This window comes from Cavia porcellus, unplaced genomic scaffold (assembly GCF_034190915.1).
Source record: "Cavia porcellus strain 051 isolate PalLab524CR breed Dunkin Hartley unplaced genomic scaffold, mCavPor4.1 scaffold_22, whole genome shotgun sequence".
NCBI lineage: Eukaryota > Metazoa > Chordata > Mammalia > Rodentia > Caviidae > Cavia > Cavia porcellus.
The window spans coordinates 9,731,198-9,747,164 of NW_026947505.1; the positions used below are offsets into that span (position 1 = coordinate 9,731,198).

General features: G+C 40.1%; 1 protein-coding gene across 4 annotated transcripts in view; it reads right to left on the reverse strand.

Moving 5' to 3' along the window:
* Positions 1 to 1,451: 1,451 nt before the first annotated feature.
* The window catches only part of Hivep2 (HIVEP zinc finger 2), a 183,832-nt gene continuing 169,316 nt past the window's right edge, over positions 1,452 to 15,967 (reverse strand). For all 4 annotated transcript variants that reach the window (XM_063233397.1, XM_063233398.1, XM_063233399.1 and 1 more), the window contains exons 7-10: positions 15,659 to 15,834; positions 10,619 to 10,720; positions 9,041 to 9,936; positions 1,452 to 3,923 (exon numbers count right to left, since the gene is read on the reverse strand). In XM_063233397.1, coding sequence (XP_063089467.1) covers positions 3,096 to 3,923; positions 9,041 to 9,936; positions 10,619 to 10,720; positions 15,659 to 15,834 — 2,002 coding nt within the window. In that variant the 3' untranslated portion in view covers positions 1,452 to 3,095. The remainder of the gene's footprint in view (positions 3,924 to 9,040; positions 9,937 to 10,618; positions 10,721 to 15,658; positions 15,835 to 15,967) is intronic.

Genomic DNA, 15,967 nt, shown 5'->3' on the forward strand with positions numbered 1-15,967 from the left:
CTCATTTTCTCTCTTGTGCACTGTCTGAGCGGACTTTTTCTTTCTGCAATGATACTGACAATACCACAGCAAGGCCGTGTTCTTGCTGTCATCTTTCCTTGCCTTCCCGCTGACTGCACAGCCAGGTAGTGGGCTGAATGTGGAAACCGGACTCTGCTGTGGCTTTGTAGTTTAACATGTATCATCCCCACCACATAGCTACAGAGCTGGCACCACCTTGCTATTCACCATTCACTGCCTCACAATCCTGGATTGACTGACATGCACTTTCCTACTTCTACATTTTTTTTTAACGCCCTCTACACTAGAATATAAACTCTATGCAGGCAAAGGACTTTTTTTTGTAGCATTGTGCATCCAGCACACAAAACTGTGTCACGGTGCAGGTGTATGCTGAATGAGTCAATACATTGCTTCAAGGTTTTATTCAAGGGCTACATCGCTGAAGTCTCCCTCTTCTCATCTTAAGCAGGATGATCATTTTCTCCTTTGTGATTACAAAACAAGCCAAATGTGCAAATATTTTAGCACTGACATTGTATTATTTACATGTTCTCACATGCATGTCTCTCCAGTTTACTGGAGCTCAATGCCAGGCACACTCTGACTCACTCTAAGGGCTCCTTATTGTACTACTTGATAGTAGGCTCTCAAAAACTCTTCACAGAATAAATGAACACATGTGTGATGAATCAGGTAGAGAAAGCAAAGAGGGATAATGCACAAGTGCAAACAAAAATACACACATCAATGAGGAAAAAGACACAGTATCACCCCACTTATAATCCAAACGCTTCAGGGACTCTTCTTGCTAAGAGACAGGCACAAGGCTGGCAGGTTGGGGTGACCTTTAATTCACTTTGTAAAACAGTTTAAAAACACAGTATACCTTATAAAAATAAAATAGCTAAGTTGTAAATACATCAATTGGAGATTTGTATAATGGAAATACTGAGAAGTTTTGACCATTTGTGAGCTTTTGCTTTCATTACTAAAAATGTTCTATCCTTTATAATAGAAAACTATGATTTTTGGGTATTTCATAGAAGGTTTCAATTGAGTTTTGGCTTCAGGCATCTCAACAAAGCTAAAGAAGAGGTTTCCTCAGTGGAATTTCAGACGTCTGCACACTGACAGAAAGGCAGAAGAAAAACGAGAATTTGCTTTATTCTTGACTCTTTCCAGATACAATACACTGCCCGTGCTCAGGCTTAGGGGAGGGCCAACTGATTTTTAAAGCCTACACTTTAGTGACCATTGTTTGTTCTCATCAGATGACCTCTGGAGGCCAACGGCTATCTTCTCTTTCGTTCAAAGCCCTCATACTCAGCATGACTCACAGTGGCTGCCGCCACTTACATGCACAGATGGCTTTCTGGTAGCACCTAAATTCTTTTAGAAAAAAAAATTGGGAAGTTGAAATATAAACCAACACATAAGAACTAGACACCTCAAGCATGTAATCGTACATTTATTTCTCTTTTTAAAGAACACTCCTTAATGTAATTCAATATACAAACTTGGTTTCACAGAATTATAATCCACTATATAGCACAAAGATAACCCAGTTGAGTGTGTGCACACACATGCATGCATGTGCACTTGTTGCTGTGTCCCTCCCCTCTGCTCTGCTCTTCTGGACCTACCAAGACTCTTCCCGTCTTCACCACTCATCCAAAGCCATTCTGAATGCCACATATAAAAGACCTCCTCCTGCCACACATTCTTTTCCCTTGAAAGCTCTTCTTGTCCACCCCCCAGGTGGCTAGGAGCATGACACTCCCCTCCTATACAGAAGGGCAAGGTGACTTCCCCTACTGCTGACGTTGACCCCGTTACCTTATGGACAGGCTTCCCCCCAGGAAGAGCTGGGGAGCAGGTCTCCAGCCCTCTTCTCCACTTCCACACCCAACCCTCAGAGTCCAAGCATGACCCTTCCATGCAGCCTTAGCTCCACTCACTGTCCTGTGCAGCAAGAACTAAGGAGATTTCTAAGCCCAGGTCTTCTCTACCGGCAGCGCACAGCACTGCCTGCCAAGCCACCGGGCCGGCCGATAACCAAGCTCTATAGTCCCATGTTATCTGTCACTTTAATTTTGAAAGACACCCTACCATAGGTCTGTGGCAACCTAGTGTCCAACTGAGTTACATAAAATTGTACCAGTGATGCACTTGTACATATTTACATGGGGTGGAATGTTTTCCCATATTTTTAGATGAGTATATAGATCAACATGTTCACATAAGACCAAATACTTTTAATATTATTTATAACTGATTTATAAAGCTTTGAAAAAACTCACAATAGCACATTGTTTACTTTAATGCTTTACGGTACTATCAGTTTAAAATCACAATCAGCTCTTAAGTTATAGTCAATCCAGCAAACAAGAGACAAAAAAATTTACAAGAGTTAAGAACTGACTGATACATCCTTTATCTTTTGTCACTAATGCATAAGTGCAGAATAAGATACTCTAATTTAAATATCTTGTTTACAATGTACATTTTTGTTCTAGTTATGCAACAGTAAATTCCATGCTTCACATAGAAAAGCAATCCACAACATTAAGAAAAAATGTACAATTTATGAAACAAAGTAAATAAATATTAGTATTACAGAATCAGAGCTGTACATAAAAGCTGTTCAGTTTTTATCATATAAAAATATGTTTTAGTGCAACCTCACATATATATTGATGCTGTTTTGCTTTACATCATTTAGATCCAAGTGTCCAAAAAAGGAAAGAAATTACATTTATTACAAAGCAGATACACAAATTCTAAAATATGTACAGATTACTGCTAAAAAATGCTTATAAGAATATAAGCAAAGTAAAGAAAAGGCACAAACATCTGTACAATTTTAAAAGTACCAGACCCAATAGGTTAATTTCAAATTTTTGTTTTGGTCAGGCTCATGATGACTTGTTAATTTACCTAATTTTTCGGAAATAACAAAAGTATATATAATAGCAAACTACTGTAACTTAGGACAGGCATACTATAAACTTGATTACCTCTATTTCTAGAAAAACAAAAACAAAAACAAAAAAGGGGGAAATGTGGAAATGAAAGTCTCCATGCATCTCAGATCAATGTAGTTGACTCTTTTCCAATGAAGATTCCTTGCCTTCCTCTGTGCTTAAAGATAATTCCTTGCTGCTGTGAAAGTCCGACTGTTTCTCATCCACGTGACTCTTGCTGTAAAATGTGGAGTGAGTTAATGCAGTCTGTGCTGTACCAAAATTGTCCTTTTCACCATCATGCAAGTCAGGGTGGGCAGCTGAGGTACAGGGCTGAGCTGGCTCAGGCCCACTAAAGTGTCTAATGCTAACATGTGCACTTTCCAAGGGTTTCGGGGAGGGCTCCTGCCCCCGTGCTGGCTGATCGGCTCCAAGCAGAGCCGCCTCTTCTGTGGCAATCCGAAGAGAGGCAATGGCTTTTGTGCAAGTCTGTATATTCTCCTCCTGTTCCCTCTCTGTTGCATTGAGGCTGTCTTCGGAAGTGCTCTGTTTCATCAATAGCCGAGGCGAGGAGGGAGTGCTAGGTAGACCAGACGACTGCAGGATGTGAGGCGCGCGTTTCTCATGCTGCCTAGGAAGAGCATAGGGATCCCTCCCAAAGGACTCCCTGGGCGCCCCTTTCTTCTCCACAGAGCTCTCCACCGGCGGCGGCGGCGACGTGGGTGGAGGATGTAAGCCGGAAAGGGCCGGCGGTACAGAGTGAACCATCTGGATCCCACCGACTGGCACCATGGGGATAGGAGCTCGCACTTGCTGCTGAGAGTGGAGTGGAAGATGACTGAAGACATGGTCGTTGGGACCCGCAGGGAAAAGGCTGGAGCCTTGATGTCCGTAAGCACCTTCGTGGTCTCCATAGAGACTGAAATAAGGAACCTGAGGTAATCCTCTTCTTAAATTCTGCAGAGGAAAACAAAGCACACACAATTGAGAACCCGCCACTCTCTACCCTCAGGTCAAGCAGCTTCACAGGCAAAACCCGCAGTTCACCGCCTAGGTGGGTTTACAGCTGAACCCTGCATCCACTTTTCCTGTTTCAAATCAAAAGCAATTCCTCAGCTGTGGTTTCTGATTCTGGAATGAGGGTGATGGCCTACGGAAAATTATTAATTATGAAAAAAATTAAAAATTTGATTTTGAAGCAACAAGGGGATGAGGCATTCAGTGTATTTTCCAAATGGTACAGAAACATGTTTCAGACTTGTTTTCCTCCTAAGAGATGGTGAAAAAATAATCAGTAATCACCAGAAAAAGATTACCAAGAAAAAAAGAATCCATTAATAAATACTGATGATAAGTTTTAAACTCAAAAAGAAATAAAAACATTATCATCTATTTATATATGGTGCTGATTTTTAAGATTTTTCTTATGGTGGGTATACTCGGAGTAGCAAAGCCTGAAAAGTTATTTTAAAAATGTATTCCACAGAAAGGATGGCAAGATTGCGGTGGGCCCACAGACTGGTTCTCAGTATGTAAGGCACTAGTTTAAAGGAGCAGGTTCCTGCTCAAGAAAGAAATGTTGAAGATCAGCTTCTTCCTCAAATCACAAATTGAGGCATCACATTCCACATCCGTGATAGCTTTTGAAAGGAAACTACGCGACTGAGTAGTTGTTAACATTAAATATTTGGAACAGCTAACAATTCATATTCAACTGCGTAGTCAAAGATAATTGCACCCTAATTCTCCATGGACATTATTGTTTTCATTTAAATGTCCTCGGGAATTAATAAATTAAGGATACTTAAAACTGGGTTCCAGCATTCCGGATTTTATGGTCTCAATCCTGAAAATGAACAATTTATTTTCTATACTTGTATATGCCATTAAATACAACGCAGGTGCCCAACTATCAGGTTTTAAAGAGATTATCAGATTTTAACTACTGTGATTCATTCTACTAATGAACTGTTATTTTAAAAGGTTTCATATTTAAGAATGTATGACAGACACAAACCAACCAAGTGTAGTAGTGATCCCAGGTAGAGAAAAAAAAAGTGTTCTAATTCATTTCAAAAATGCTTCAGTCCTAAAACTTAAGGTTTGCTGCTCCATACCATGAAGTATTCCAGTTCTATCTGGTTGTGAGACAGGTTCAGAAACTATAAATTATGCATTAGCTCTGCTTCTCTGAACCACATTTTGGTATTTACTCTGCTCTGAGCTATATCTTATTCAAGCTAGAAACAAATGATTTATTTTTGAAGTGCAGGTGAAACAGTGTAATCACCTACCCTGTAATCACCAGGACCTCATATGCTAGGAAAGGTGGGAGTTTTACAGTATGAAAATCATCTTTAAAAAAAATGTTACACACACATAACCTCTTTTGTATGTCTCCTTCATTAAACACCAGTTAAGGTGGAAGAATTCTAACACCTACAGTAACAATCTTTGAGGATAAAGAAATAAAGTTTCTTTTAATCACAGTTATCACAGATTTAAAGTTGAAAATGAATTGTGGCTTGGTTACTTTTTCATTTTTCTGTTGGCTGCTATTTTGTGATACCCGTGGCAAACACCTCATCAGAATGGGGATCTGTGGGGAACCATAGAAGAGGTCAGCAGAAGTCCCCAGGAAGTGATGTAAGATCCCTGACTCCAGGCTGAGGAAGGGAGTGAAGAAATTTCCTCTAAAACTTGAACACATTCATTATAAGTACAGTGAAATCTTGTTAATAAAGTTTTCAAATTCAGACTTTCATTGACCAGAAATACAAGGATGCCCACCACAAAAGCACGTATAGATAAAAGTAGAATTTCCGCCATGTAGCGATTTCCACGGCTCCTCTCGCTGTCAATCATGCCAATAAATCCTGCTTCCTCCCGTTCTACCCTCCAAAATGGACTCAAAGTAAGTTTTCTCTATATTGTTTTTACTCCGTTAGCCAATCCTATTGCTTTACAATTTGAGTCTTAATGTGGTAGGCAAACTCTAATCTTACTTAAATCTTAGCAAGTAAAACCTTGCTCTGAAAAAAAGAATGCAGAATTCAACTATAGATTATGCTAAGTCTGTATGCATATGTATTTCGACACATGTATCTTATGCACATGCTATGTACATCTTTATTCAGAGGTGTATCCATTTCCCCACTCATCTTTCCCATGGGGTGTCCATAGGGTCCTCTGGAAGCTGGAGGAGGAGGTAAAGGGGGCAAGTGCTTCCTTGGGGACAGTGGGGCAGCGGAAGCGCTGCGTGCACAGGCAGACAGGGAGAGGTGACTGGTCTGAGCTCGTCACTGGCTGGGGACTGCAGGGAGGAAGTGGCCTTGGTTTGAAACCTATCCTGTCAGCCCACTGCATTCCTTATGGCTAAAAGGCCTGGCGTTCTTCCAAGCACAGAATTCTGCACAGCCCACTCCTGTACTGCCAGACAGACCTTCGGCGATAGCCCAGAAGGGAGGTCAGAGCGCCAAGATCACACAGACCTCAAGACAGACACTGAATGGCGAGCGTTTCACTCGGTACAATGCTGAGTCTACAGAGACTTGTCCTCCTTTCTTTCTCTTTTTGGTACAAATCTACCACAACTTTGACAATGGAAAAGGACATACAGGCATACTGGGTTAAAAAAAAAAAAAAAGGCCAGAAACCATAATATTTCATCCTCGAGCTACGCAGAGATCCTCAAAAATATCTTCTGAATGAATGAATAAAGAATCTTCTCTTTTAATTCTATTTATTTGTCTTAAAACTAGCCAGAGGACTTCAGAGCGGAAATGGCAGTGTATTGGGAGTCTGATGGAGGATTTCCTGATGGAGGATTTCTGTTCTCTCATCATGAAAACAGAAGCAAGCTGTGCTTTCTCTTTTGATACAATAGCATATTACTCTGCCACAAAGAAAGATAAACTTGAGGTGTTTCGAGGTAAACAGGTGCCCCATGGGAATATACTCTTTAATGAAATAGATTGGACACATATATTTAAATATTGCCTGTTTCTCTGGTATGAGAAAACAAAAGGGTAAATAAGGACCAAAATGTACAATAAATTTGAAGAAAAGGAAAAAAATGTTCACATAGGAAAGGGAACAAATGGGAGGGGGTGAGAATAGAAGGAAAGAAATGGAAATGAAGGTTTTATAAGTAAGGAAAGTAAAGGAGCTTAAGGGAAGGGATGAGATTGCAGAAAATAAAAATCAAGATATATTACATACAGGCATGAATTCCCTGTGATGAATGTGATTATTATGTATATCTAAAGGGTACCAATAAAATTAACTTAAAAAAAGAATTAAATGGGGTCACATAGTCCAAATGCTTTATCAGTGGTAAAGTTTAACAATTATTCAACAGGTGAGTGATTTTTTTTTTTGTTCTTTTTCTATTTTATCGGTACCAGGGATCGAACTCATGACTGCCTGCTTGCAAGGCAGGCGCTTATGCCGCTGAGCTAAATCCTCAGCCCCAAGGTGATATTTTTATATCATTTTATAGATGAGCTGGTATTTTACACCACATTGTACAGGTGTGGTATATTAAAAACAACATGAAACAAAACTAATAAAAAAATTGCAAACTCAGGAACTGATAAAACCAGTTTTTCCAGCAACCTTCTAATCATATAACCAATAATTAGATGATTTCCTTTGCTCTGCTCCCTTGATTCCTTTGCCCAAGCTGACTGTGGACTGCTATACTTTTCTCCTAATGGCACATTTGTACCCAAAACTTGCTCCCTTTGACGACAGTGCACTGAATATACTTCACCACGTCACACAGCCCACAGGGAACCCCCAGCCAGTGCTGGCACAGAACAGCAAAGGTGCCAGGGTGAGGCTGCTCCCACACACCCCACCTGCGTGGCCACTTTCCATCAGAGAAAGTATCTGACATCACCCCTGACCTGCTGCCCACAATGTGAGCGATTCACGACTCTCAGTCCCTGCTGTGGCGCATAAACTGCAGAAGATCCCTCTTTGCCATGCCAACACCTGCAGGAATGCATCTCTTCTTGTCAGCTTGCTTAATTCTTAGCTTGGCAGATAATTTACTCTGAATTGCTATGCGTGCCATTGCAGGACTCACACAATCAAGGTGAAGTAGGTATCCAGCTTGTGAAAAGAGGGTGCAGGGGAAAGGAAGTGGAACGCAGGAAGGAGCTTTCCTCAAGGTTAAAGCTGGCAGCAGGAGCTTCTGATTCAGGGAAGCACAAGGGAGGAGAGGGATCTGAGCAGTGTGCAGGGATAAGGTGGAGCCTGGAGCCAGCTACGCTGGGCTGCGTGGGGAGGACAGCGTTGGTACACAGGCTGGAGCCAGAGCAAAGACAGCCCAACGAAGAGCAGTGACTGAACCAGGAAACACACTGAAAGCATGTCCAAAGCTTCCTTCCCTCTGTGTATGCTAAGGGCACATCTTATTCACCTTTTACAACCCCATGCCGGTGCTGTGCCATGGAATGTGGCAGAAGAGGACCTTTTCTAGGGTTTGCGCTAAACCCACTGCTTAAATGTAGTCCAAGCCTGCTACTGCTGTTACCTCCAGGGATGATTAAGGCAGACGGCAGGGACCTCTGCACACCCTCCCCGGGCTTTCCTGCCTTCCTCTTCTCGTGGGACCGCAGTGTCTCTCAGCAAGCGTACCCAGTAGTGATGATAATATAAAAAGCAAAATCATTGATTTCTAAACACAGTGTGATTCATCAAGGTAATGAGTGCATTAAAAAAAGTATGGAATCAGTCTTCACATGTGGAGAGTACGCATCACTGCCCCAGTCAGTGTCTACATCCTATAGACCTCACCTTTTTGGGGTCACACATTCAGCCTATGTCTATCATTAGTTAAGCTCTGAAGCCTCACAGCATCACCTGTTGCAACTGGAAATGCATCACTGCTCTGATGCAATAATACGACTGGAGCAATGCCACAGGCACACCACTGACAGTAGCATGTGACAGTAACACCTTCTTGTGAGAGGCAACCATGTTATAATGAATGCCACTAGCACGACATTGGGAGGCTCCATTGTGTTGCAAATTACATAGCAGGACGGGAAACAAGTTATACTCACAGGAGGCCCCAGTATAATTGGCTCTGCTTGCAAATACTGCCCCATGGAAAATGGCGGGTTAGGATATAAAGCCCTTCTGGGAGATGGCGTTCGTATGGTGGTCATGTATCTTCTCTCTCTTCTTGGAGACAGGTCTCTTCTTGCTGTGATGTCCTTGCCGGGAGACAGTGGCCTCCTTGGGGACAAGTGCCTTCTTGGAGAAACATCTCTTTGAGACATCTCTCTCCTCAAAGCGGCTTCCTTTCTGGGTGACAGGTGTCTCATGGGTGACAGATCTCTCCTAGGTGATAAATGTCTTCTGGGTGACAAATCTCTTTTGGGTATCAGATACCTCTTTGGTGAATTGTCTCGACAGGGTGAGGAATCATATCCTGGTGAGGAATGGCGGCTTGAGGGGGAGAAGTCCCTTGGGGAAGAGCTGGGCTCTGAAGACAGCACGCCCTCCTCATCCATGCCACTAGGTATGTCTAACCTGTCTTTGTCTGGTTCTGAGTCTGTACTTTTGCTCTGGAACAGCCTCTGATATTCTGTCATCTGGGTATCTTCACATGAGTCACTGGGTGTCATGAGCGGAGTAACCTGAATGCTCGGCAGAGTAACCAAGTAGCTGATCAATGAAGAGTGTCCCAGGGAACTGTCTGACGGGACTCCGTGGGGGACAGCGCCGACGTTCACGGGCAAGGAAGAGAATCTAGGAGGCTGAGGACTGGTGCTTCTTGACCTTGTTTTTGGTGTCAAATCTCCCTGATCATCAAAGTCATCATCATCTTCATCATCATCATCATTATCGTCTCCATCCTCGCCATCTGATTCCTCGGCATCTGAGAACTGATGATCAGTTGAAATGCTGGACATGCTATGCTTTTCAGCCGTTTTGTGCAAATCTTCCATATTTTCTGAAATGAGCGAACAAAGATTACAGAGATCAAGACACGAAAGTCAACGTTAGGAGCTTACTGAGGCTCTGTCTCTTCTCAAAGGCTTTCCTCAACCCTCTGGCCCCCAGAAATGCTTGGGTCTCTCAACTCCTCCCACTCACGCTCCTACCACTCAGTCTTGCACTGGCTGATCTCTTTGTGTATCTATTTGGTTTCGTCTTCAGCCTACAGTAGGGACTCCACGGTAGGCTTTATATCTTAAGACACCAGACCACTCATAGAAAACCCTGCATGGATGAGAATGGCTAATATTGGTGCCACTGCTACCACGGGGAAAAGAAAAACAACAGCTGTACCTCCAGGTTCACATGTAAACTTTTCTACTATATTTCCTCTTAATAAGATTAGTGACACCTGAAAATGCTTTGCAAATTTCTCAAAATTTTCTTAACACTTAAGTCACAATCATAAAATCAAATGCAAATATCCTTCAAGGTTCTAAGTAGAAGTTGTTTTTTCTTTTTTTACTCTAAAGCGCTTTTCCTTACGTCACAATTACATCTGATTTGCTTTCTATATTGACTATGCAATGAGATAAAATGTGAAGTTTTTCAAAAATTATCCAAACTTATTCTACCACCTGGGCCACAAAGCTCCTGTGAGCACAGTGACAAAGTCAGCCAAATGAGTTACAATTTACCTGCTTCCTCAGTTTCTGTGTCATCCACTGATGTCATCGAGACTCCCAGCTCCAGGCATTTTTTCATATGTGCTTTAGATTTCATATGTTTTGTTAAGTTTCCTGGAAAACAGTCAAGGTGAGGGTGGTTATCAAAATGTATCAAATGTTCCAAGTACAACATGAAATGAAGTAATCTGGGTAACACAGAATAATGTGCTTTCCGCAGAGATCAGTCCCTGAGAGCTTTGCCCCAATCTCAGGTATTCTTTATCTTAAAGATGTGTGGAATTACAGTCACATCTTTTCAAGAGAGGAAGGGCTGAGGATCCCGGGTATTTCTGCCCTAGAAGGGACCTAATATTTATCAAAAGGGCCAGCCTCTCAGAACTCCACATACATAGAGCAACGCAAGTTGACACATACAGCTGGGAAATTTCAGGATGAAATGCTCTCAACACACCCACTGGAGCCCAGGCCCTGTACTGATGAGGCATAAATTCCCAAGGATCCTCACTGGTCAGAAGAAAAAAAAAAACATACATAAACCAGTGTGAGACTCAGCCTTGTCACTGAATTCAAAGACCCACAAACATTTGAGCTTTAGGGTACACCATTTCCACTACTTAGCATCTATGTGTTTGATCTATCTTAGCAAACTTTCTGACTGTAATTTCTAGAATTCTGGAGAAACAATGCTCCCTTTTAATCTTGAGACTTTACCATTTTAAGAAAAAGGAAAGTTTTCATGCCAAATATGTTAAGTAATGATTTACACGATTATGTTTATATCTACATGTGTGTGTACATACACATCTCTATTTGTAGATTTATATAATTACTATATGGAATATGAGGAATTTTGAAAGCATTGATCCAATCACCCTTAACCCAGTATTCTAGCATAGAATTCTGGCTTCTTGCATTAATAATAAACTAAATATCCTTACAAACTGTCTCAGCAGACTAAGCTTCCATTTAGATTTCAGGAATCTTGCTCTTAAAAATAAAGCTTTTCACTCTATTGGTAATTTCTTTTGCTGTACAGAAGCTTTATAATAAGGTGAGATCCCAGTTGTTGACTCTGTGTAGTATTTCTTATGTGATTGGGATTTTGTTCATGAAATCTTTGTCTACATTTATATCTTCAAGTGTTTATTCTTGTGCAGCAGATTTAGTGTTTCTGTTTTAATATTTAGATCTTTGATCCATTTGTGACTTTAGTGTGTGGTGAGAGACATGGTTCTAAATTTAGTTCTTTGGTATGTTGATAGCCAATTTTTCCAGCACCATTTGTTAAAGAAGCTAATTTCTTCCAGTGAACATGCTTGGACCCTTTGTCAGGGATAAGGTAGCTCAGTGTGTTTGGAGTTGTTTCTGCATCCTCTGATCTGTTCCACTGATCCTTGGATCTGGGGATTTTTGGTGTTTTGTTTTGTTTTGTTGCTAGTACCAAGATTTTTTTTTTTCAATCACAGTGCTTTGTAGTATAATTTCAAGGCATGGATTGTGATGCTTCCTGCTTTGCTTTTGATGCGTAGAATTGTTTTTGCTATTCTAGGTCTCTTCTGCTTCCAAATGAGTTTTTGCTTCAAAAATGGGAATCTGAGATAAATACAGACTTCTGAGAAGAAGAGATACAAATGGCAAATAAATATGTGAAAAAATGTTCAACATCATTGGTCATTCAAGAGATGTAAATTAAAACAATGCAGAGATAACATCTCACTCTAGAAAGCATGGCAATTATCAAGAAATCACCTAATAAAAGTGCTAGTGGGACTATGGGAAAAAAGGAGCCCTTCTTTATTGCTGGTTGGACTGTAGACTGGTACAACCACTGTGGAAATCAGTGTGGAGGTTCCTCAAAAAACTAAGATTAGAGGTCCCATTTGACCCATGCTGGGTATCTTCCCAGAAGAATTAAAAACATCATACCACAGCAATACAGGTATATCCATGTTTATAGCAGTACAGTTTGTAATAGTTAAATCTTGGAAATAACTTAAATGCCCATCAAATGAACAGTGCAAGTTTTTATACAAAAAGTTTATAATAAATAAATGTGGTTTTTATAATAAATATATGTGATTTTTTTATAAAAGAGATGTGGCTTTTAAAATACAATGGAGTACTATTTAGCCATAAAGAAGGATAAACTTGAAACATTTCTAGGTAAATGGATGCACTTGAGATCATACTCTCAAGTGAAATGAATCGGACACACCTGTGTAAATATCACACTGTTCCTTTGGTGTGAGAAACTGAAAGGGTAAATAAGGACCAAAGTGTATAATAGGTATAGTGAAATATGAAGAAATGATTCAAAAGTGGGGAACTAAGGAGGGATGAGGGGAAAAAGAAAGGAAGGAGCAAAAACCACTAAAGGAGGATGAAATGGAAACCAACCTTTAGAAAGGTGGAAAGGAAGACGGGTTGAAGAGATGAATGGGAACTGGGGGAAAAAAAACAGAAAACAGGGTATGTCCTGTATAGGTACAAATTCCCTAAGATGAATGTGATCACTGTGTATATCTCTAAATTGTACAAATAAACTTTAAAAAGTAAAGCATTTGTTGATATATTGCTAAAGCACAATCAAAAGGTACAGACAATAAGATAATATGGCAAATATCATCAAAGTGGATGTCAAAGGTTTCTTCCGGCTCTTTCCAACTGCACTGGCTCCTGGATCTCTTCTGGTGAACCACTCATGTACACATACACTGTTGTTTACTGTTTCACTTGTATTACTTCATGTACTTACTGCTTATGTATGTATGAATTTTAGGTCCTACTTTGAGGCCACCAAACAGAAATATTTTCAGGCTCCTGCTGCTCTTAGTTATCAAAAATTAAAGCCATAACTTTTAAGGAGTTCAAAAATGTTATAGATTTATCAATTCTTAAATCTATACATTAATGGAAATCATGTAATCTCCCAGGATACAAGTACACCACACGTCTACAGGTGAGAATGCTAAGTATGGGAAGATCATTCACAGTCAGTCTCGGTATCTGAGGGTTCCACATTGGTGGGATAAACCACCTGAACATCAAAAATATTTAAATAACAAAATCACATTTTCACTAATTAGGTACAGATTTTTTTCTTGTCACTATTCCCTAAATAATATAACAGAACAACAACTTACATTGTACTAGGTATTGTAATTAAAGTAGACATGATTAAAAATGCACAAGAGGATGTATATGAGTTTTACAAAATGCAACATTTTATAGAAGGGACTTAAGTATGCTTGGATTTTGGTGTCGAGGGGCTCTTAGAAGAAACTCCCTACAGATGCCAAAGGATCACTGTATTTAGGTTTTAGTATGTGTTTTTCTTTTCCTATATTTTTTATCTCCACCCATTCTAAGGAAGCAGTTTTGTTTGAGAGAGGCAAACACTGGCTTTATTGTGCCCAAATGGTGAGCTTCTGAAGTAGTGAAATAGGACAAAGAGAAAGGAAAAGCCCAATAGGGAGTGGGACAGGCAAGACGGGACGGGTCCTAGGAGGGCACCACAGCTGTGTTTGGTCCATGACATGGGCTTGGCAAACAAGCTTTTCAGCTAGAGTTGAAGACTGGTGAAGTTCCCCAGCATATTTTGCTTGTTCTAAGATTCTCTGATATTTGTGCCCTCCCCAAAAGGTGGCAAAGAAATTCCATTAAGGACCAAATATAATTATTGCTGCTAGGATTCCAGGATGATGGTTCAGAGCCAAATTTAAAAATATCCAGAAATGTCTCAGTTCTTCATCTGGTTTTTCACACAACTATACCGCAGCAAATTCATATGCCCAGTGAAGACATCCTTTGGAATGACCAGTGAGCTTGCACTATGCCCTAAAATCAATATCTTTATTTTCTTATCTCTTGAGAATCTCTCAGGAAAGTTCTACATAAAAGGCTTCATTATGCAAAGGTGGATGGTGTTTAAAGGACGTTATGTTTTTGTCTTTTGAAGAGCAAATGAATACTCCCTCTCCCTTTTTTGGATTTAAAGGAGGCATATCTGTTATATAAGTACTTTTTTTTTAATAAAGAAGAAACAGATATATGGAAAGGCTCCACAGCTGTACCCTGTTCAACAAATACAATTTAGAATTTGGAGCTACAAGAAAAAATAAGCATATATTTCTAGACCAAACAATATTTTATTTTATTTTATTTTATTTTTTATTTTATAGGAAACAAATCTGAGTAATGGAGCAGACCACTTGACATGCAGATTTAAAGTTAAGACACTGGAAATGATGTGAAGCTGGTGAAAGGGTGTTTACAGTAACCATTAGTTCTAATATAAAATATATTTCTGTACAAAAAAGTCATCTTCTTGTTTCTGATTGTCTGTATTGTGAGCCACTGCGTTTATGAACATTTCCATATCTAAGTGACTTTCTACCTGTTTTAGCAGGTAGATTTTATACAAAAATACCGTCTACCTGCTAAAAACAGGATTTTTTAAAAAATGATAGAATATCATTTCATGGCAAGCCCTAGTTCTATGAGATTAACAGTTGTGGCCTAAAGTAAGAAGTGGTCTCTGTGCTGATGAATACACAGAACAGAAGCTATCAAATTCCTATGCATAATGAATGCAGCTGTGGATGGAGGGGCCCACCTGGGAGTCTGTGGATCTCTACATTATTTATAATCTTGAAACTGACCACGGGCACATGTCTTCTTCCAAGCTTTACTTTTCGATTGCCACTACATGCATTGGTGTCCCTGCAGATATCAATACTGGTGCAACTATTATCCAGACCGCATAACATTTGCAACATGAAGTAATAGCTATCCAGGCAATTCTTAGCCACTTCCTTTGGAGACAAGGGGTCTGGCCCTAAGTCTATAGCTCTTAATTAGCCAGAAAAGGAGCCTCACAGTCTCATATACATTCTTGGATCACTGATACAAGGGAGAAAGTACACTTCACAGAGTTGTATTTTCACAAAACCATCCAACAGCTGATGTTACAAAATAGTATTCAGAGCCCTCCATTGCCATAAGAAAAGTAGTTTCCCTATCAAAAAAGCAAATAAATCAGACATCTACCTTTCGTCTTGAAGGCAAAGTTGCATAACTTGCATACATAAGGCCGAACATCCGTGTGAGTGCGGATATGTTTTTTGAGCATGCTTGGCTTCTTACAGCGGATCCCACATTCTTCACAAATATACTTTCCACGTCCACGTCCTCTGACATATACATAATCTTCATTTGATTTATACCTGTTTACAAAAGGGAGAGTCCATTCACTGTGTTTTCACAAACTCTTGGCATGCTACATATCAACCCCAAAACTAATCATTTGCATGGCAAGTTTTTATGAGAGTTTTTTGCAAACAATTATTCAACTTAATT